The sequence below is a fragment of the Strix uralensis genome, chromosome 2 (genome assembly GCF_047716275.1).
Source record: "Strix uralensis isolate ZFMK-TIS-50842 chromosome 2, bStrUra1, whole genome shotgun sequence".
Taxonomy (NCBI): Eukaryota; Metazoa; Chordata; class Aves; order Strigiformes; family Strigidae; genus Strix; species Strix uralensis.
Genome location: NC_133973.1, coordinates 137,416,788 through 137,432,820, shown reverse-complemented (window position 1 = coordinate 137,432,820; position 16,033 = coordinate 137,416,788). Strand labels below are relative to the sequence as shown.

General features: G+C 51.4%; 1 protein-coding gene across 1 annotated transcript in view; it reads right to left on the bottom strand.

The window, feature by feature from the left end:
* Positions 1-840: 840 nt before the first annotated feature.
* The window catches only part of CHRDL2 (chordin like 2), a 28,446-nt gene continuing 13,253 nt past the window's right edge, over positions 841-16,033 (bottom strand). Inside the window, exons 5-11 of the mRNA XM_074860612.1 lie at positions 14,855-14,948; positions 13,060-13,115; positions 11,564-11,732; positions 10,460-10,654; positions 7,509-7,691; positions 2,796-2,888; positions 841-941 (exon numbers count right to left, since the gene is read on the bottom strand). Of these exons, the coding sequence (XP_074716713.1) occupies positions 862-941; positions 2,796-2,888; positions 7,509-7,691; positions 10,460-10,654; positions 11,564-11,732; positions 13,060-13,115; positions 14,855-14,948 (870 nt within the window). The 3' untranslated portion in view covers positions 841-861. The remainder of the gene's footprint in view (positions 942-2,795; positions 2,889-7,508; positions 7,692-10,459; positions 10,655-11,563; positions 11,733-13,059; positions 13,116-14,854; positions 14,949-16,033) is intronic.

The window sequence follows — 16,033 nt, the reverse complement described above, 5'->3', positions numbered from 1 at the left end:
AAACCAGGGATAAATACATGTACCAAAACAACCTGAAAATCCCCCAAAGCTATTTCCAGACAGGGGGAGGGCGATGCTGCTGCACGTCCTCCTCCCCACACTGCAGAAATGGTCCTGTTTGCCCTTTGGGAGATGCCCCTCCTGTGAATACAGCCCAGTAGATATTATGTAGGATATATATAAATATATAGCATAATAACAGGCTTAGTAGCGACCTTAGTGCAGTGTTCGGGGTCTCAGACCCTGTCAGCAGGTGGGTCCTCCCAAAAACTACGTCTTCCAGTGACCTGCAAAGAAGGGAAAAGAATCCTCCCAGGTGAAACAAAGGAGAAAAGACCCAAGATTTTTCACGAAACACCCTTTGGAGGGCATTCAGCCAAAGAAACCCTTTGCAGATCACAGGGGCTCCAAGAAAAGAAATCGGGATGATTTTTCTCTCCTTGCAGGTCATCTTTACGCCGGCGGTTGGTAAAAAGCATGGTCATGTTCTGCTTTACTGCTAGCTCCTGGTGCTCTTCAGAAATGCCAGGGTGTCAGGGATGTACCCCACCTCTTCACGTCGCCCCAGGTGTCGTCTCACCGCCGTCTCTCCCTCCTCCCTCTGCACACCCGACATCTTCGGTAGCAGGAGACAACAGGCAGCCTCTCGCACTCTCCCGCTAGAGAGAGGCACCTCCACGGCTGTGGCTTCAATGCGGTTCAGTTTGGTTCCTTTCCTGGAGTTTCTGTAATTTACACTAGTGTATCCTTTATTGCTGTGCCAGTCTATTTAATAATGCAACTTTGGTTTTCCTATATATGTGTATGTGTGTATGTGTGTGTGTGTGTAGATAAATCAATAGCTAGGTTAAAGTTTTTTCCTTACAAGTTCTTTGTTTCTTTCTCTGGGCTCTCTGTCATCCTCAGCTCTGACGTCTGGGCTCGGAAAATGTTCCAGTGACCTGGATGAGCAGAGATGGACACTCAACAACAACCCTCAGAGCAGGAAAACAGAATTTACCTCCCACGCAGCACCCTCCGCACTGGACGGCCCATGAGGACCGTGATGGGAGAGAAATGGGGGGAAAGGTCTCCCCACAACGCTGGCCATGGCTGGAGCAGCTCATGAGCAGCCCCGTAATCTGGTCCTAATCTTGTAATTAAAATGGTATTTGAGGTCAAGAGAGGCCCTATATACATCTTGCAATGCAATTAACAGCTCAATTAACAGCAATGCCAATGCTTTCCCTGGAAACCACTCCTGTGCGAGCAAAAGAAAAGAGATCGGTCTGAAATGAGGGTAAATCACTCCATCTGCTTCCTCAAAGTGCGCTTTAACGTGAGCGGTTAGGGCCGTGTTCTCCCCGGCATGCCTGGGCTTCGGGTGGACTCCCTGCCTCTCAGGGGGGAGAAGCATTTTGCTTGTCCTCTGATTCATCATCAGAAACCCCAAATTCACATTTTTGTGGGCCATGGGTGTGTGGGGGGGGTATGTTTCTCTGCTCTCTTTGTCAGCACAGGGCGATGGCCATCAGCCCCCATTCTTTGGGGGGGGTTGCTCAACCTCCTGCCATTTATAATAATTTTTCTGCTGCTGTCCCAGCCTTGCAGGGCTTTGCAACCACGTATGGTCAGGGAAAGTCCTGCTGCAGAAGGAAAAGAAACTCCCCAGGTGCCCCCACAGCCTCACAGGTGAGCTGCAGACTCCCTGCAAAGCAAATGCACTGGAGGAAGCTGGGAAACACCCCAAAAATGGGCACAAAGCTCCCCAACCCCTCTCCTTGCCCCCCCAAAACATCAGCATCCCGTAACTGCAGGAGGTGGCTGGAGGTGTTTTCCCTCTAGGTGGTCACTTTCTCCACAACCCCAGCAAGGGTTATGCAGCCCTAACATCGTCATCCCCAGGGGGGGCGTATTTTCTAGCTGAATTAATCTCCTGTTGTGAAGAAATCACCGGCAAATGCTTTCATAGAACTTGCAGCAATGGCAGAGGGATGGTTTCACAACAGGGTTATTTGTCAGGGGAAACTGAGGCACAAAGAAGGAGGCACATGCTAGAGACCACATGGAGGTGCAAAGCCCAACCTGGGAGCAGGGACCTGAAAATCCCCCGGGGTTTGGGCAAGAGATGTTGTCTCAAATGGATTGGAGGTGAAAACAAATCTCCACCCTCCCTGGGGCACTGGGTGTGCTGGTATGCACTGGGCAGCAGCACCGTTCCCGGCTGACCCGGTGACCCATGGGTGCTGGACAATACGGGAATGGCTCCAATCCGAACCTAACCCATTAAACTCTAACCCAGCCCGGGCAAAGAGGCAGCCAGCGGGAAATAGCACGGCAGTTTCACTCCGCACAAGCACTCTCGGCATGTGCGCTGGCATTCCTGCTTTTTGTAACATTTACGCACATCCAAGAACATTAAGAATGATTTTTAAAAATATTTCAAGAGTTTATTTTTTTCGAATCCCTTGCATCATTTTTTTTTTCCCCCCATAACGCCAGATGGATTAAATATAAAAATCAAACAGTTTTACAGGCTTTGGAGAGACAAAGCCTTTGGATTTCACAAGCGTGCATCCACTTTTAGAAAGCTGGCTGCCCTTTCTGATACCATAAAGCGAAAATGTGACTGCTAACCAGGAGTGTTGCATATGCGTGTGAAGACAGGTCAGCCCTGACCCGGCTATGTTTGCACAAGCCTTCTCCCTACGGTTTGCTCCCCACGTCATGCTGGATTTATGCAGCAAAACATGGGGTTGTTTGGGGCAGAGTCTGCTGGTGGAGCAGGGAAATGTGATTTTTTTTTCTCTCCCTACCTTCATTCGTCCTGGTGATCAGCCTGAAGTTCTGTGCTTCTTGCTTGAATTCTTGTTTGCTGATCTTCTTGGTCTGTATCAGATGAAATATTCCTGCAGAGAGAAACACAGGGCATCAGACTCTGTGACGCTCAGTTTAAGGCTCAGGTTTGGATGCACACCTCTCTGTCCCCTCCTGAGATGCAAAAGGAACACTGCCTGCACTGGATGCCCCGGGGTCCTGGTTTGGTGCAGAACCTGCTGCTGGAGCCTGGTGGGAGTTTGGGAGTGAACCCAGGGCTGGCCAAAACCTGGGAGAGATCTCATTTGAAAACAGTAACTGCTCGTTAAATCAGAATGTGGCAGGGACAACACCACGAAGCAAGTGAAAGAAATAAGATTTTGTTGCTCCAAAAAGCATCTTGCACTGGAGGAGCTCTGATCTTCCCTAAAACCATAAGAGAAATAAGGGTGAGACCAATGGGATCCTGGTATCACTGTTCTCTCTGCTCACTCTTGACCACCTATCTTCCCCGACCACAGAGGACTCTCCATCCTCGGATGCTTTCCTTTCCTGGAAGTAGTCAGGGACCAAAGTTTTCCATCTCTTTGCCCCCTGAAACTCCTCCAGGACAGAAAAAAAAAAAAAAACACAAACAAATTACCTCAGCAGAGATTGATATTTCTGCCTGTGCCAGCATTGTCCCATTAGCAGAGGTGTCTGTCTCAGATGTTTGACCCAAGAAACCCAGAAGTTGCATTTAGCAATGGAAGTGATCTTTCAGTGGGATTAGGGGTTATGATATCCCTATTTGCCCGCAAAGCATGACAAACCGGGCAGGTATGCCTGGCATATCCTTCCCCACCTCTCACCCAGGCTCCCTGTGCGTCCAGCTTCTCGCTGCCGGCAGATGTGAGAGGCAACGTGGTCCCCCTTATTTGGTTAAGAAACTTTCCCCGATTCCCAGCAGCAATTACACACAAAAAGCGTATGTAACAAAAGGGAACTGGGTAGCAATCTATATAAACAAGATGTTATGGACTGTGGAAAATTAATACAGGAAGTCAAAGACATCCAGAGAAATATGTGAATATTTGGGCTATTAATAAGTCCTTTAAGTGGGTCAGGAAAAGAAGTCCTACCAGTAACAAAAGGAGATACTGAATGGAGATTATAAAACTGTTAATGACGCAAGAAAGGCACAAGTGTTCAATAAATCCTTCTGGTCTATACTTAGAAAGGAGCAGGAGGCTGTGCTTATAGTCCCCGTGGCTGATGAAGCGCTTTCCAGTACATTAGTAACCAAGAGGATATTTTAAACAAGAGCTACAAGAGATAAACATCTTTTAATCAACCGACCTAGATAATGTTCACCCAAGAGCCCTTGGAGAGCTGGCTGAGACCTTTGGCCCCTCGCACGGTCGTTTCTGACAGATGCCAGGAGCTGGGGAGCAGCGGAGGAATGCAGATGATGCTTCAGCACGCACAGGGAGAGCATGAGGCGGCGCAGATAAGAATAGCCCACTGCGCCTGCCATCCGCCAAAGAGGCATTACGGGATGGAGCTGGTAAAGGGTGATGGCATTTCCCGGCGAGCAGATCCTGTCCAACAAACAGGATCGTCTCCTTTGAGAAGTTTAGGATGAGACGGAGGGAGGTGGCGGGGCTGTTGGGCACTTACCACCTTTCCTGGTGCTTTAAAGGGGGCTTATAAGAAAGATGGGGACAGACTTTTTAGTAGGGCCTGTAGTGATAGCACAAGCAGTAAGTTTTAAACTAAAAGAGAGAAGATTCAGTGTAGATGCAAGGAAGAAATTTTTAATGATGAGGGTGGTGAAACACTGGCACAGGTTTCCCAGAGAGGTGGTAGATGCCTGGAAACATTCAAGGCCAGGTTGGACAGGGCTTTGGGCAACCTGGGCTAGTGGAAGGTGTCCCTGCTCGTGGCAGGGGGGTTGGACTAGATGATCTTTAAGGTCTCTTCCAACCCAAACCTTTCTGTGACTCTATGCTTTAGGCACTGCCTCAGGACCAAAAAACAAGCAGAGTTCAGTAGAGAACAAGTAATGAATTAAGGACCAGCCCCATCTCCAAGGGAGCAATTCATCTTCCCTAATTTTGGAGAGACAAGGGAGAGGCAGGCTCTTCTGCAGTGCCTAAAACACTAAAACGGGTGGACGGGACGTATCGTAACTTCTTCTCTCTGCTGACTGTGTGGGGAACCAGCATGACTCTTTAAACATGGTACTCAATGCTGGGCTGGGGAACAAAGAGAGTGAGGGTCTAATTCAAGAAACTGTTCTCAGGATTTGCTAAACCACTTGCAAAACAAAGCTTCGGCAGGTGGATGGAGATGGGACCGTGGGTGCACATGGGTGTATGAGACCCATCCCAGCAGGATACAACCTTTGACCAGAGCCTTGCTCCCCATTTTGAGCTCTTCAAGAAAGACATAAAGAACCCAGAGCAGAGCTATGGGAAGGACCAAAAGAAATTTCGAACATCAAGAAAAGACTGAAAAAAATCAACTGCTTAACCTGTGTAAGAGAGGGAAGTGGCAGGAGCTGATGGCATCTTCAGATGCATCAGAAGAAAGGAGTTTGCTCTTCACACCTGTGGTGGAGAGTATGAGAAGGCACGAGCTTGAGCTGTAGGGAGGCTGTACATTGGGCAAAGTCTTTCCTTAGGAGGTTTGCGGCTCTGGAAGATATTACAAGGGCCACAGAGTCTCCATGACAGGAGATCTTCAAGCACATGACACAATAGTGTGGGGACAGCTGGTCTGGACCACACAACTCCCCTCCAGCCAGGGTATGAGGGTACATCAGCATGATGAAACACTAGGGATCACCAAAGGTCCCAAAGCTCCAGGTTTTCAAGAAAGAAAGGAGTATTTTGGTCAATGTCTAATCACCAGCCTGGCAGGGTAAACGTGGGAAAGAGGTCCAAGGGGGAACCGCACCTCCAAGTACAGCCCAGGCCTCCAGTGAGGCAGGCTGAAGGGCAGGAGTCAATGACAGAGCCCCCAAACCGTGCTGCTCTCTCTCTGATCCTGCCTGATCCTTTTTCGTCCTCACTCCCAGCAATAATTCCTGCTCCAAACCATCAGAATGTCACATTTCAAAACTCCTGAGTTGTTCAGACCCCTAAAAAATGTGGGAAAGCCCCCAACTGTCACTCATTAGGGGGCTGGTCGTGTACCACCAGCAAGTTGGGTAAAGCTCCTCCTGCCAATTCCTGCCTCGTGGAGGAAACTATCCCGGCACAGAAATAGATGAGGCCACGTAGGTATTGCAAGCCCATACAAAGGCAGATGGACGGGCTCCAGGCGCAACTTGCAGCCTCTTTTCTCCACACTCACTGCTCTGTTGGTAGAGTGATGGACCATGGAGAGGTGGAATCCATATGTGACTGAGCTCATGCTCTTTCCCAATAGTAACACTTTGCTCTGCCAAGCAAAAGAGCTGTGTTGGCCTCGGGGACAAGGGCCTCCCCTGTCCTTGGCTGGCAGAGCTCGGGAGCTCCGTGCAGACGTGAAGCTTTTGGCCTCAGAAGGTGGCGAGAAGGTTTGGGTGGCGACCTCTGCCAAGGAGCGAGGAGAGGAAACGGTGGGGCCCAGACAGTGCAGGCTCAGAGCTGTCCTCCAGCTACAAGGTGCCATTGTGAAGGAGGCTTTGCTGAGGTAGGGGGGAGGACAGAGAGAGGGGCACCGTGGAGGATGGAGGATGGCAGGGGGAGGATGGAAACATGGTGGCAGCCAGGGCTCTGTCTCTGGACTTAATTTCTCCGGCTATTATCCATGTGTGCCTGCCCCTGGCATCTGGGAAGTGCCAGCCCCAGGAGAGCTGAGATCTCCTTGGGGAGTGAGGTGAGACATGAACATACACAGGAGACCAGAATATCTGCCTACACATGTCCAGAAGACACCCAGCTACAGGGTCTGAGGGTCACTGTATCCATAGGAGGTTGCGACCAACCTCAAGAGCTCAAGGTACAAGTTTTTGCAAGGGGTAGAGTACATCCAACGGAGACTCGGGGTTGGGGAACTGCAATGCTTTCCCAGACGCAGAGAAACACAACACTAATATCTACTGGACCAAGTGGCCCTAGTAGAGAGAAACTCCTCTGGTCCATAAGAGTGTTGCACAGCTAAAGGTGCAGGGACAGAGAAAGAGATTGGTGTCATCTGATGGTGTATTTGCTGTGCTTTGATCTCTGGAAGACACATCAACCAGAGCATCCAAATCCACCCATCCAAAAAGCGAGCTGGGGGCAATTCATCCCCACCCTGTGTGCATCTTTGCAGCAGCTCTGCAAGCTTTGCTCTCAGTGATGGGTGTACCAGGGGAAAAAAAAAAAGCAAAAAGTAAAAATATGGAATGACCAGAACAATTTTTTGTTTTGTTTTCCATGTCCGTTTGGCAGGTTTGGAGGAACAGCCCCATGGCCCTTGCCTTGTTTGCCCACGTGCTGTGGCTCCGGATGGTGTTGCAGCTTGTGGAGGTGTACACTGGGGCCAAAAGTGGTTTCCAGTCCCTGGTCTGCATGCAACTGCAGCAAAAGGGTGTGAAACGGGGGAGTCAGAAAAGCCAGCCTGCTGTCAGCAGGTTTTGACTCACCATGCAAGGTCTGGAGCACCACTAGAAAAGCCTGAAAAATTGAACAAAGCTTGGAAAGCACCAGGTTTCCACACTCACCTCCTCCGTTGCTGGCTGGTTTCGTTACAGTACTCACCTTTAATCAGCTTCCAGTTGTAGATTTCCACCTCTTCCGCAGGCTCCTTCTCAATCGCGATTGTCCTGAGGATCTCCTTGGAGGTCTCCGAGCTCGGTGGCACAAACATGTACACGAGGACGCGGTTGGGGTTCTTGCCGCACCGGGTGGTGATTATTTCATCGGTGGGTTTGACTCTGGTTTCTGGGCAAAAACAAGGACAGAGTTCATTAAATAGGGACAGGAAGGAGTTTGAAGGAGATCATCTCAGGACCCAGGCCAAGGGAAACGCATCGCGTTGGGTGGCACAGCCGTGTCTCTGAATGGGATCCTGGCTCCCAGGGTCTGCTCCCCAGCGCCGAGATCAGCAGCAAAGGGAGATGTTGATAAAGGATCTGTGGACCTGCTCATCCCCATATTTTCCATTCCCTTTGATTCTGGCACCCTCTGTGACAGCAGGGATGAGGAAGGGAGATTTTCTCCACCTGGATCCCCCGTACCCACTGCAGGGACCTTGGTGCCATCATCACTGCAAATCCCAGGCTGGATTCCCCGCTTCCCATCGCTCCCGCTGCCATCCAGGAGGAGCAACGTCAGCAAAGCGAAGGGATGAGCCCACAGCACGGGAGCCAGCGCTGTGGCTGGGCTGCCTGGGCAGCGTGCCCGGCTCAGCCCCGCTGGTGGGCTCAGCCCCAACCCGAGCCCCCTCCCCACATGGGGTGCAACAGCGGGGAGACCCACACCAGGGGCACCAGCGGGACCCTGTGTGACTTTTTCAACATCCTTGCTAAAGGAGAGTTGCTAATTTTTTAATTTTTTTTTTTTATGTATCTGGAGTAATTAAGAATCCCCCATGGTTCTGGAAAGAGATTTATTGCCTTTGGTTGTGGTCCTTGGAACGCAGAGGAGCCCAGCTCTGCTGAATTTAGCCTTGTTCTCCCAGTCATTTTGGATGCTGAAGCTTTTTACACTACTCAAAAGAAAGTTTGGCTATAAATAGACACGCGGGGTTTATTTTAGTAGGACAGTTATTTTAGGCCTGATTCTGCTCTCCCCTGTGCTTTCTGGGGTGGTCCTGAGCTACTTTCCTCAGAGAGGGGATGGAAATCCCCATTTAAAGGGATGCAAATCAGGGTTTTTTCATCAATGGGAGGACAAGTGTTCAGCTCTGCAGGCTCAGCATGATGCAGAGGGGGACAATCACAGCTCACCACCCTCACCCCTGCCACCTCAGGGTCCAGGTGCAGGAAAATCTCTATTCCAGACCATTAAAATTCACCCACTCCAGGGCTGCATTGACTGAGGAAGCCCCACCTTCACGACAGGGAAGGAACCACACATCCTTGCAGGTACAACAGGTATTTAACAACCTCAGAGCTTCACGCTGGAGCCACTCAATGGCCAACAGTGTTAGGGAGGAAGAGCAGGGACCCAAGAGTCCCAGCCACCAGCTCAGCCCCCAGCAGCTGTGATGGTCTCCCCATCCGACCAATGCATTGCAGCAATTCCCCTTCGATTGGGATCCCTTTTGCAAATAGAAATCACTCAGCGTTTCTCTTCAGGCTACTGGGTACGAAGGAGGAAGAGGAGGACAGTCATGGAAACTGCCTGGAAAAAGAAGATGGGCGAAACCTCCGTGCAGTGAAGCAAAGGACAAGCCTGTAACTTGGCTGAGCAATGTGTATATGTGTGTGTGATTGCTATCTATGAGTACTGGAAAGCAAGAAGAAAATCACTTTGGCTGGGTCAGAGTGTTTAACTGGAAATAAATGAAGACTGAACAGCAGACAAGAGATCCCAGCAGAGAAAGTTGTAGACTTTAAACCAGAAAGACCGGCTATAATGGGAATGCAAGACTGGAAGGGTTCTGCTCAGTCATCACATCCCTTTCCCACCAGGCACCACGTCATAAATCCTGCTCATAAACATATCAGAATCCTTATTAAAACAAGCTGAGCTTCTGCCCTTCACTCCCCCAGGGAGGCCATCCCAGAACCTCCCTGCTCAGAGGCTGGAAAACCTTGAAAATCCCAGCTGAAATTATTTTGCAGCCTGTTTGCCCCCTTTCTTAAATGTGGCAATGCCTCCTGCTTGATCTCCCTGGTGAGATCCCTCCACAAAACCACCCTGAAGATGCACCTCAGAGGAGATCACCCAGAAACTGCTGCATCTGCAGTCAGGCTCAGAGACAGTCAGGTATCTTTAGTCTCTCTAGGGAAGCAGTGGGTGGTCCATCATCTGAACATCTACTGCTGAATGGCAGTACAGAGGGGTGTAGCCTAGAAAACATTCTCCAGTGTGAACAGGAGAAGGTCTCATGCCCTGCCACATCTTTGCCAGGTCTGTGGTTTAATGTAAACAGCTTTCCGAAGACCAAGAAACAGCTGAGAGACCCAAAACCCATTAAACATGAAAAAAAAGAGGTTCTCTCCACCATGTCACAGTCCCAGCACCAGCCCAATTCTACCTGGCTCACCCCAATAGCGGTGTGCTTAACCCTCCCCCTTCCAGGGACGGGGTCCTCAACTCAAATTCAAACAAACCACGAGTGCCACAGATAACCCCACACCTGGAAAGTGTCCTCTTAATTTCAAACAACATTTCAGCTGCCACAATTTAACCCTGTGACTTCTTGTCCCAGATGGAGGTCTGGAGAACAGACCGTGCCCTCTCCCCAGAAAGCATCTTCTATCTGCCTGAAGAATCTTAGCATGTTCCTTCTTGGGCATCTTTCTCCAGATTACACCCACCCAACTGATACAACCTTTTGGTATCAGTGCAGCTTCCTCACCTTGGGTCAGTCCTGCTGCTCTCCAAGACAGGCCAACCCTTACATCAGTGCTTGCCCTGGTGAACTCACCCAGTGTGAATTCAGGCTACCAGTGATGTGAAACCCTACACATTTGTCTTTACACCAAGGCTAAATGGAGGAACTGGAAGGCAGCTGCAGGAGCAGGTGGGATCCCACCTACCTGGACATATTTTACAGCATTTCCCATCTACTTTCTCTGGATAGTCACATGGATACTCCTTGGGGCACGTGATCTTCTGGCAGTCCTGGACACCGTCCCTACAAGTGCAGAGGATGCAGGGCAGGAGGCCATAGAGCCGGAAGACGGGGTGCCACACTTCCCCGTGGGAATAGGTCTTCCCATTGTAAACACAAGCTGGAGGAGAGAGAGAAAAGAGTTGCTGGTGGAAATAAAACATCCTCCTCTTTGCACACCCAAGGTTTGGTGGAGCTCAACACATTTCACCACCTGGGAGCATGGTCCTCCGGCAGCACATCCAGCAGCAGCGGACCCTGGGATATTGCAGTCACCCCACCTAGGAGATGCCATGGGGCAGGGGGACCAGGGTCCAGGAGATGGAGGCTGCTGGGGTCAACCACCCTGGTGGGGTGGTAAGTGTGGGCAGGACCTTGCCTGCCTCCAAGCCTCTGCAAGCCCAGGGTCTCTGCGAGGCTGTCGCAGGCATGAAGCACAGTGAAGAGTGCCACCTGCTGACTCCTCCATGAAAGTTTTTGGAGGTCCCAAAATTTCCTCCAGAGCTTCATCTCCAAGGACTGGAAAGAGCTCTTCTGAGGACACAGTGGTAGGAGAACCCCCAAGAGGAGAAGGAACCTGTCTTTTCCCCTTTTGCTTCATGGGGTTGCCTTCTCATCTGACTTTCCTTCTGTCTCCTCCAGGAGGAAGACCACAGCACTGGGACAGACCCGGCACATGTGAGTAGGTGCAAGGAGGAACATCCTGTCTCTCCATGGCACTGTCCTGGAAGGACCACATGGAGTCTTCCAGCTGAGAACCTCCCTTCCCAGGTCCCAGATCTTCAAAACACCCCAGAGACCAATCTTCTTCCAAACTTTTTTGGAAAGTGGTAGATTCATGCAGCCAAGGGGTCAGCAGGGCTGAGATAGTTGGGTGAGGCTGGCTGTGGAGGAGTGGGAGGTGGGACTTGGTGGTGGAAATCTGCTGCTGAAACAGATTCCCTAGAGAATTCAAAGTCCTGGATAATTCAAAGTCCTGGAGAAGTCACCTTAGGCCACGTAGAGACTGCCTGGCTCCTCCATCCCTTACCTTTCTTGTGCTTCTCTTTCAAGACGATCTTCACAGTGGTGCCACCTCCTCCCTTGGGTTTGAAGCTCCTGGGAATGAACTCCAGGGAGGAAGTGAGAACAGTGGATGCGGTGGCTCCAGGTGACTTCTTGCCCATCGCTCCCCCCAAGCACTGGTCTTGCGAGTGCCTCTGTGAGCAGTCAGAGAAAAGAAGGGGGCTCAGACCCAGGCAGTCGGGTCGTTCTCACTCCAAAGCATGCTGGAAAAAGCCATGCAGTGTCCCACACACCTTCCAGCAGGAGTGGAATGTCCAGAGACCCCAGGGATGAGCAATGACCCAGGAGACATCTCGGTGCCTGCAGCTGGCTAAGGGGTCCTGAGCAGTTTGTGTCATTGCCCATAGGTCACCCTCATTGGGGCAGCACCTTTCTCATCCCACACTCAACCCAATGCCCTCAGGTGAGGTCCTGCACCACTAACTCAGGCAGGGAAATGGGCTGGTCTTTTCTACATGCCTGTTGGGAAGCAGGACCGGCATCTGTGCAACCCAACCAGGCTCAGAGAGGTAAGGACGGGCCGTATCCTGCCCTCTCACCTGGCTGGCACCAGGAGGGTTGGTGTGGGGCTGCCAGCCAGCAGGACTGAAATCCTGGGAACATCCCGGGCTTCCAAGAGCAAACTGCTGGGACAAGACATGCAGCACAAAGGATCCCCTTGTGTCTATTTTAGAGGTTTTATAGGTGGTGGAGGTGTGATGCTGGCGTTTCACCCAGCAGTATGGAAAAGGGCAGGGCCAGGAGCTGTAAGTGACCTAATCCCACAGACCTGGCATGGGCCGCCCAGCTCTGAAATGTCACCGTGAATCAACCCTCAGCAGCCAAGGAGTCACTTTTTCCTTGCTGGGGCTGCCGATACAAACAGCCTGGGGAAAGCACGCTGGTGGCCAGCTCCAGCGCTGGCTGCTCTGTGGAAGTTACAGCTGGGAGGCAGGATACCTCTGAGCCCAGGGCAGGGAGGAGACACCATCTCCTGAAGCAAAAGCCCCCAGAGAGAGATTTGGGCCATCTGATTCTATGGGTAAGGGTCACATCTGGCTGTCGGTCACCACTGAGCCTGCTCTGTCCATGTTCCTCAGCTGTTTTAACCTACTGGCCAGCCTCAGCCAGGCTGGCCAACAAGAAGGAGAAGTGCCCAAGATTTCCAGTTCCCACAGGTCTTTTGCGCTTCCAAAGACATCAGAGATGCTTCAGAGGAAGGGAACAAGAGCCTTTCCCTGGTGGTCTGAGGTCTCAGCTTATGCTGATAGCCCTCACCTAGAGTCAGTTCCAAGACACGATTCATCTGCAAACCAGGTGTCTGTGGTTCTGCTATCCAAGGAACTGACTGCCCTCCTAGAGCTGCTGTGGGTCAGTTCTTTGTAGAATACTATGGCCAAGGGCAAATGGCTTGCTTTGAGCTGTTTAATGGGGCTGTGCTAGAAGCAATAATCTGAGTTTTAAAATGCAAACGTCACGTACAACACCTCTGTTTAACTGCAGGGGTTCCTCTTCCGTGGACTTCTCATATGAGCCATCTGCAAGGAAAAAACATTGTCCTGTGAAATGCTGCAGGGCTGGATGAAGATTTGCTCTCTCTTTGACTGAAAGCAGCTCTCTTCAGGGTGCTGGCCCACCTGCAAGGTCTGGAGAGAGAGGAGCTTTGAATAGCTAATTCACATCACCTGAAGCAAATGGGAGCCATACCCCAAAAAACCTTTGTATCCCCACTATTAACAACAGCTCAGCTCCAGGAAAGACATGGCCCGGTAGCTTCTGAAGTTAGGTGGCATGAAAACATCCCAGAGGCAGAGTATGAGGTGATGGGGATGTTTAAAAAGAAATCCAAAGACATTTCTCACTGAGTCAATGACATGCCCCAGCTGCACCAAAGAAAACTAGGAGAGAGGAACACAAATTGCAGAAGGGGAGAGTTTGGAGGAGGCACCTGGAGGAGGTCATTCTGTGTCCATGGCCAGGAGACCACCATGGCCCTCCAGCTTCCTAAATATTTCTCATATTAAAGAGCCATTTTATGCTGTGACTTCATTGTCAGCAAGGTGTGAACCTGCCCATTCGCTCTTGAGTCTGTCTCATCTGGAGACACGGAGCTTGACTCTTTCCTCACCCTCCAAGGTGTCAGTCAGGGGAAACAGCAGCAAATTCAAGAGTTTCTCCCCCACGGAGAGCTGTGGGAGTGAAATTCAGCCATGCTGTGCTCAGGTAGAAGGTGGGGATTTCCCTGACTGTCCTGGAAACTTCCCTGGAGCAACAGGCAAGAACCATCTTTACATGGTCCATACAACCATCTCCATCCTGGTGAGTGAGGGGTCTGGAGAATTTTGCCTTCCATGCAGGCCACATCTCCTGCATGACACACGAGTCGCAGGGCAAAGAGTGGCCCTAGCCACCATATGGACTGCAGGAAGGCAGGACACAACTAGGTGTGGGAAGGGATGCACTCAAGAAAAAAAAAGGGGCCGCATCTTTTTTCCTGGTGCAACCAAGACATAGCAAGTGGCCTGATTTACAGCACAGGTTTCCAAAAGCCTGCCAAAGTGGCTTGAAATGGCTCCTGCCAGCTGGTGACAACCAGTTGGGGGTCTCCCAGCCCTCACAAAATCACAGAATCATCGAGGTTGGAAAAGACCTTGAAGCTCCTCCAGCCCAACCATGAACCTCACCCTGACCGTTCCCAACTCCACCAGATCCCTCAGCGCTGGGTCAGCCCGACTCTTCAACCCCTCCAGGGATGGGGACTCCCCCCCTGCCCTGGGCAGCCCATTCCAACACCCAACAACCCCTTCTGCAAAGAAATCCTTCCTAAGAGCCAGTCTGACCCTGCCCTGGCGCAGCTTGAGGCCATTCCCTCTTGTCCTGATGCTGGTTCCTTGGGTCAAGAGACTCATCCCCCCTCCCCGCACCCTCCTCTCAGGGAGTTGGAGAGGGCCATGAGGTCTCCCCTCAGCCTCCTCTTCTCCACACTAAACCCCCCCAGTTCCCTCAGCCGCTCCCCATCACACCTGTGCTCCAGACCCTGCACCAGCTCCATTGCCCTTTGAACATGCTCCAGCCCCTCAGTGTCTGTCTTGGCGTGAGGGGCCCAAAACTGAACCCAGGAATCGAGGGGCGGCCTCACCAGTGCCGAGTCCAGGGGTAAGATCCCTTCCCTGTCCCTGCTGGCCACGCTAGTGCTGATACAAGCCAGGATGCCATTGGCCTTCGTGGCCACCTGGGCACACAGACACTCAGGAGCAGCTCCTGGGCCCCTCATTACCTTTGCAGACCTGGCAGCAGGAATCCGGCACGGTTAGGGGAGAGGAGCACAACAGCTCCGGGCAGGTCACCAAGCCACAGTAAATCTGGCCTTCCTAGGAGGGCAGGAGGAAAAAAAAAAGCATTGTCAGCATTATAAAGATCCGGACAGGGCTGTATGTCCCCCATGTTGGGGGGCCAGCACTTCAAATCGCAGGCATAAATCAAAATCCCCCCAATAGTCCATCCTCAAATATCACCAGGCGTCTAGCAACTGATGAAAGCTGAAAATCTGTCCCTGCCACACTCTCCATCTTGCGGGGTGTAGCGCGGAGGGTGGTGTCCTCTCCTGGCACGGCTGGTCCACTGATTGCCAGTCCACATACTAATGAGTGGAGCGGTCTTCCCCAAAAAGGGGGAGGCAGCATCTTCCTCTCAGACATTGTTAGTGCTACCAGATCTGAGATAACAACCACACACCTCTAAACATTGCACAACACCCATCAGTTCAAAGTGGCACGAGAAACTTTTCTCTGACACCTCCCAGGACAAGGACTTGAAGACAGGTGGAAAGGGGAAGTGGGGGGCTGAACCCAGACGCAGGTCTGTGCCACAGCTCTGCTCTCCCTCTGTCGCGGGTTATTTGATGACACCAGAGCCAAGCACACAAAGACACCAGGTCGAGAGCTGTGGGTGGATGTTCAGGTGTAGACTTTCTGCCACTGGCTTGGTGGTTAGTTTGGAAAACATCATTGCTGTAGTGATTCAAGCCGAAAAACACAGGTGAAGGCCAGTCTCAACCTTAGCGCATCCCAGTCCCACTTCAGTCCATAGATTTGCACTTGTTTGCTGCAGAGTTAAGTTTTTGCTGTTCTGCAGAAGGGTAGAAAAGGACGTTCAGCAGCCCAACAGCAGCCAGGCCTCAACAGCAAGGTCCTCTTCTCCATGCAGCAATTTTCTCTGGGGTGTCCCCAACCTCTCAGTCAACCAAAACCAAGAGGTTAACCAAGGGTATCCTTAGAAAACCAAACCACGGCAGCTTCTACCATCAGGAAGCCAAGTTGCTGTGCAGGGGACATGAAGAGGAGGAGGAAAGTTTGGTAAATGAGAGGATCTGGTGGAGGTCGCTGCAAACCAAACCGTGCTCTCCTCTTTAGGGACCTCCATGGTGTCCAGACCTGCAGGGAGAGGGGTTTGGCCA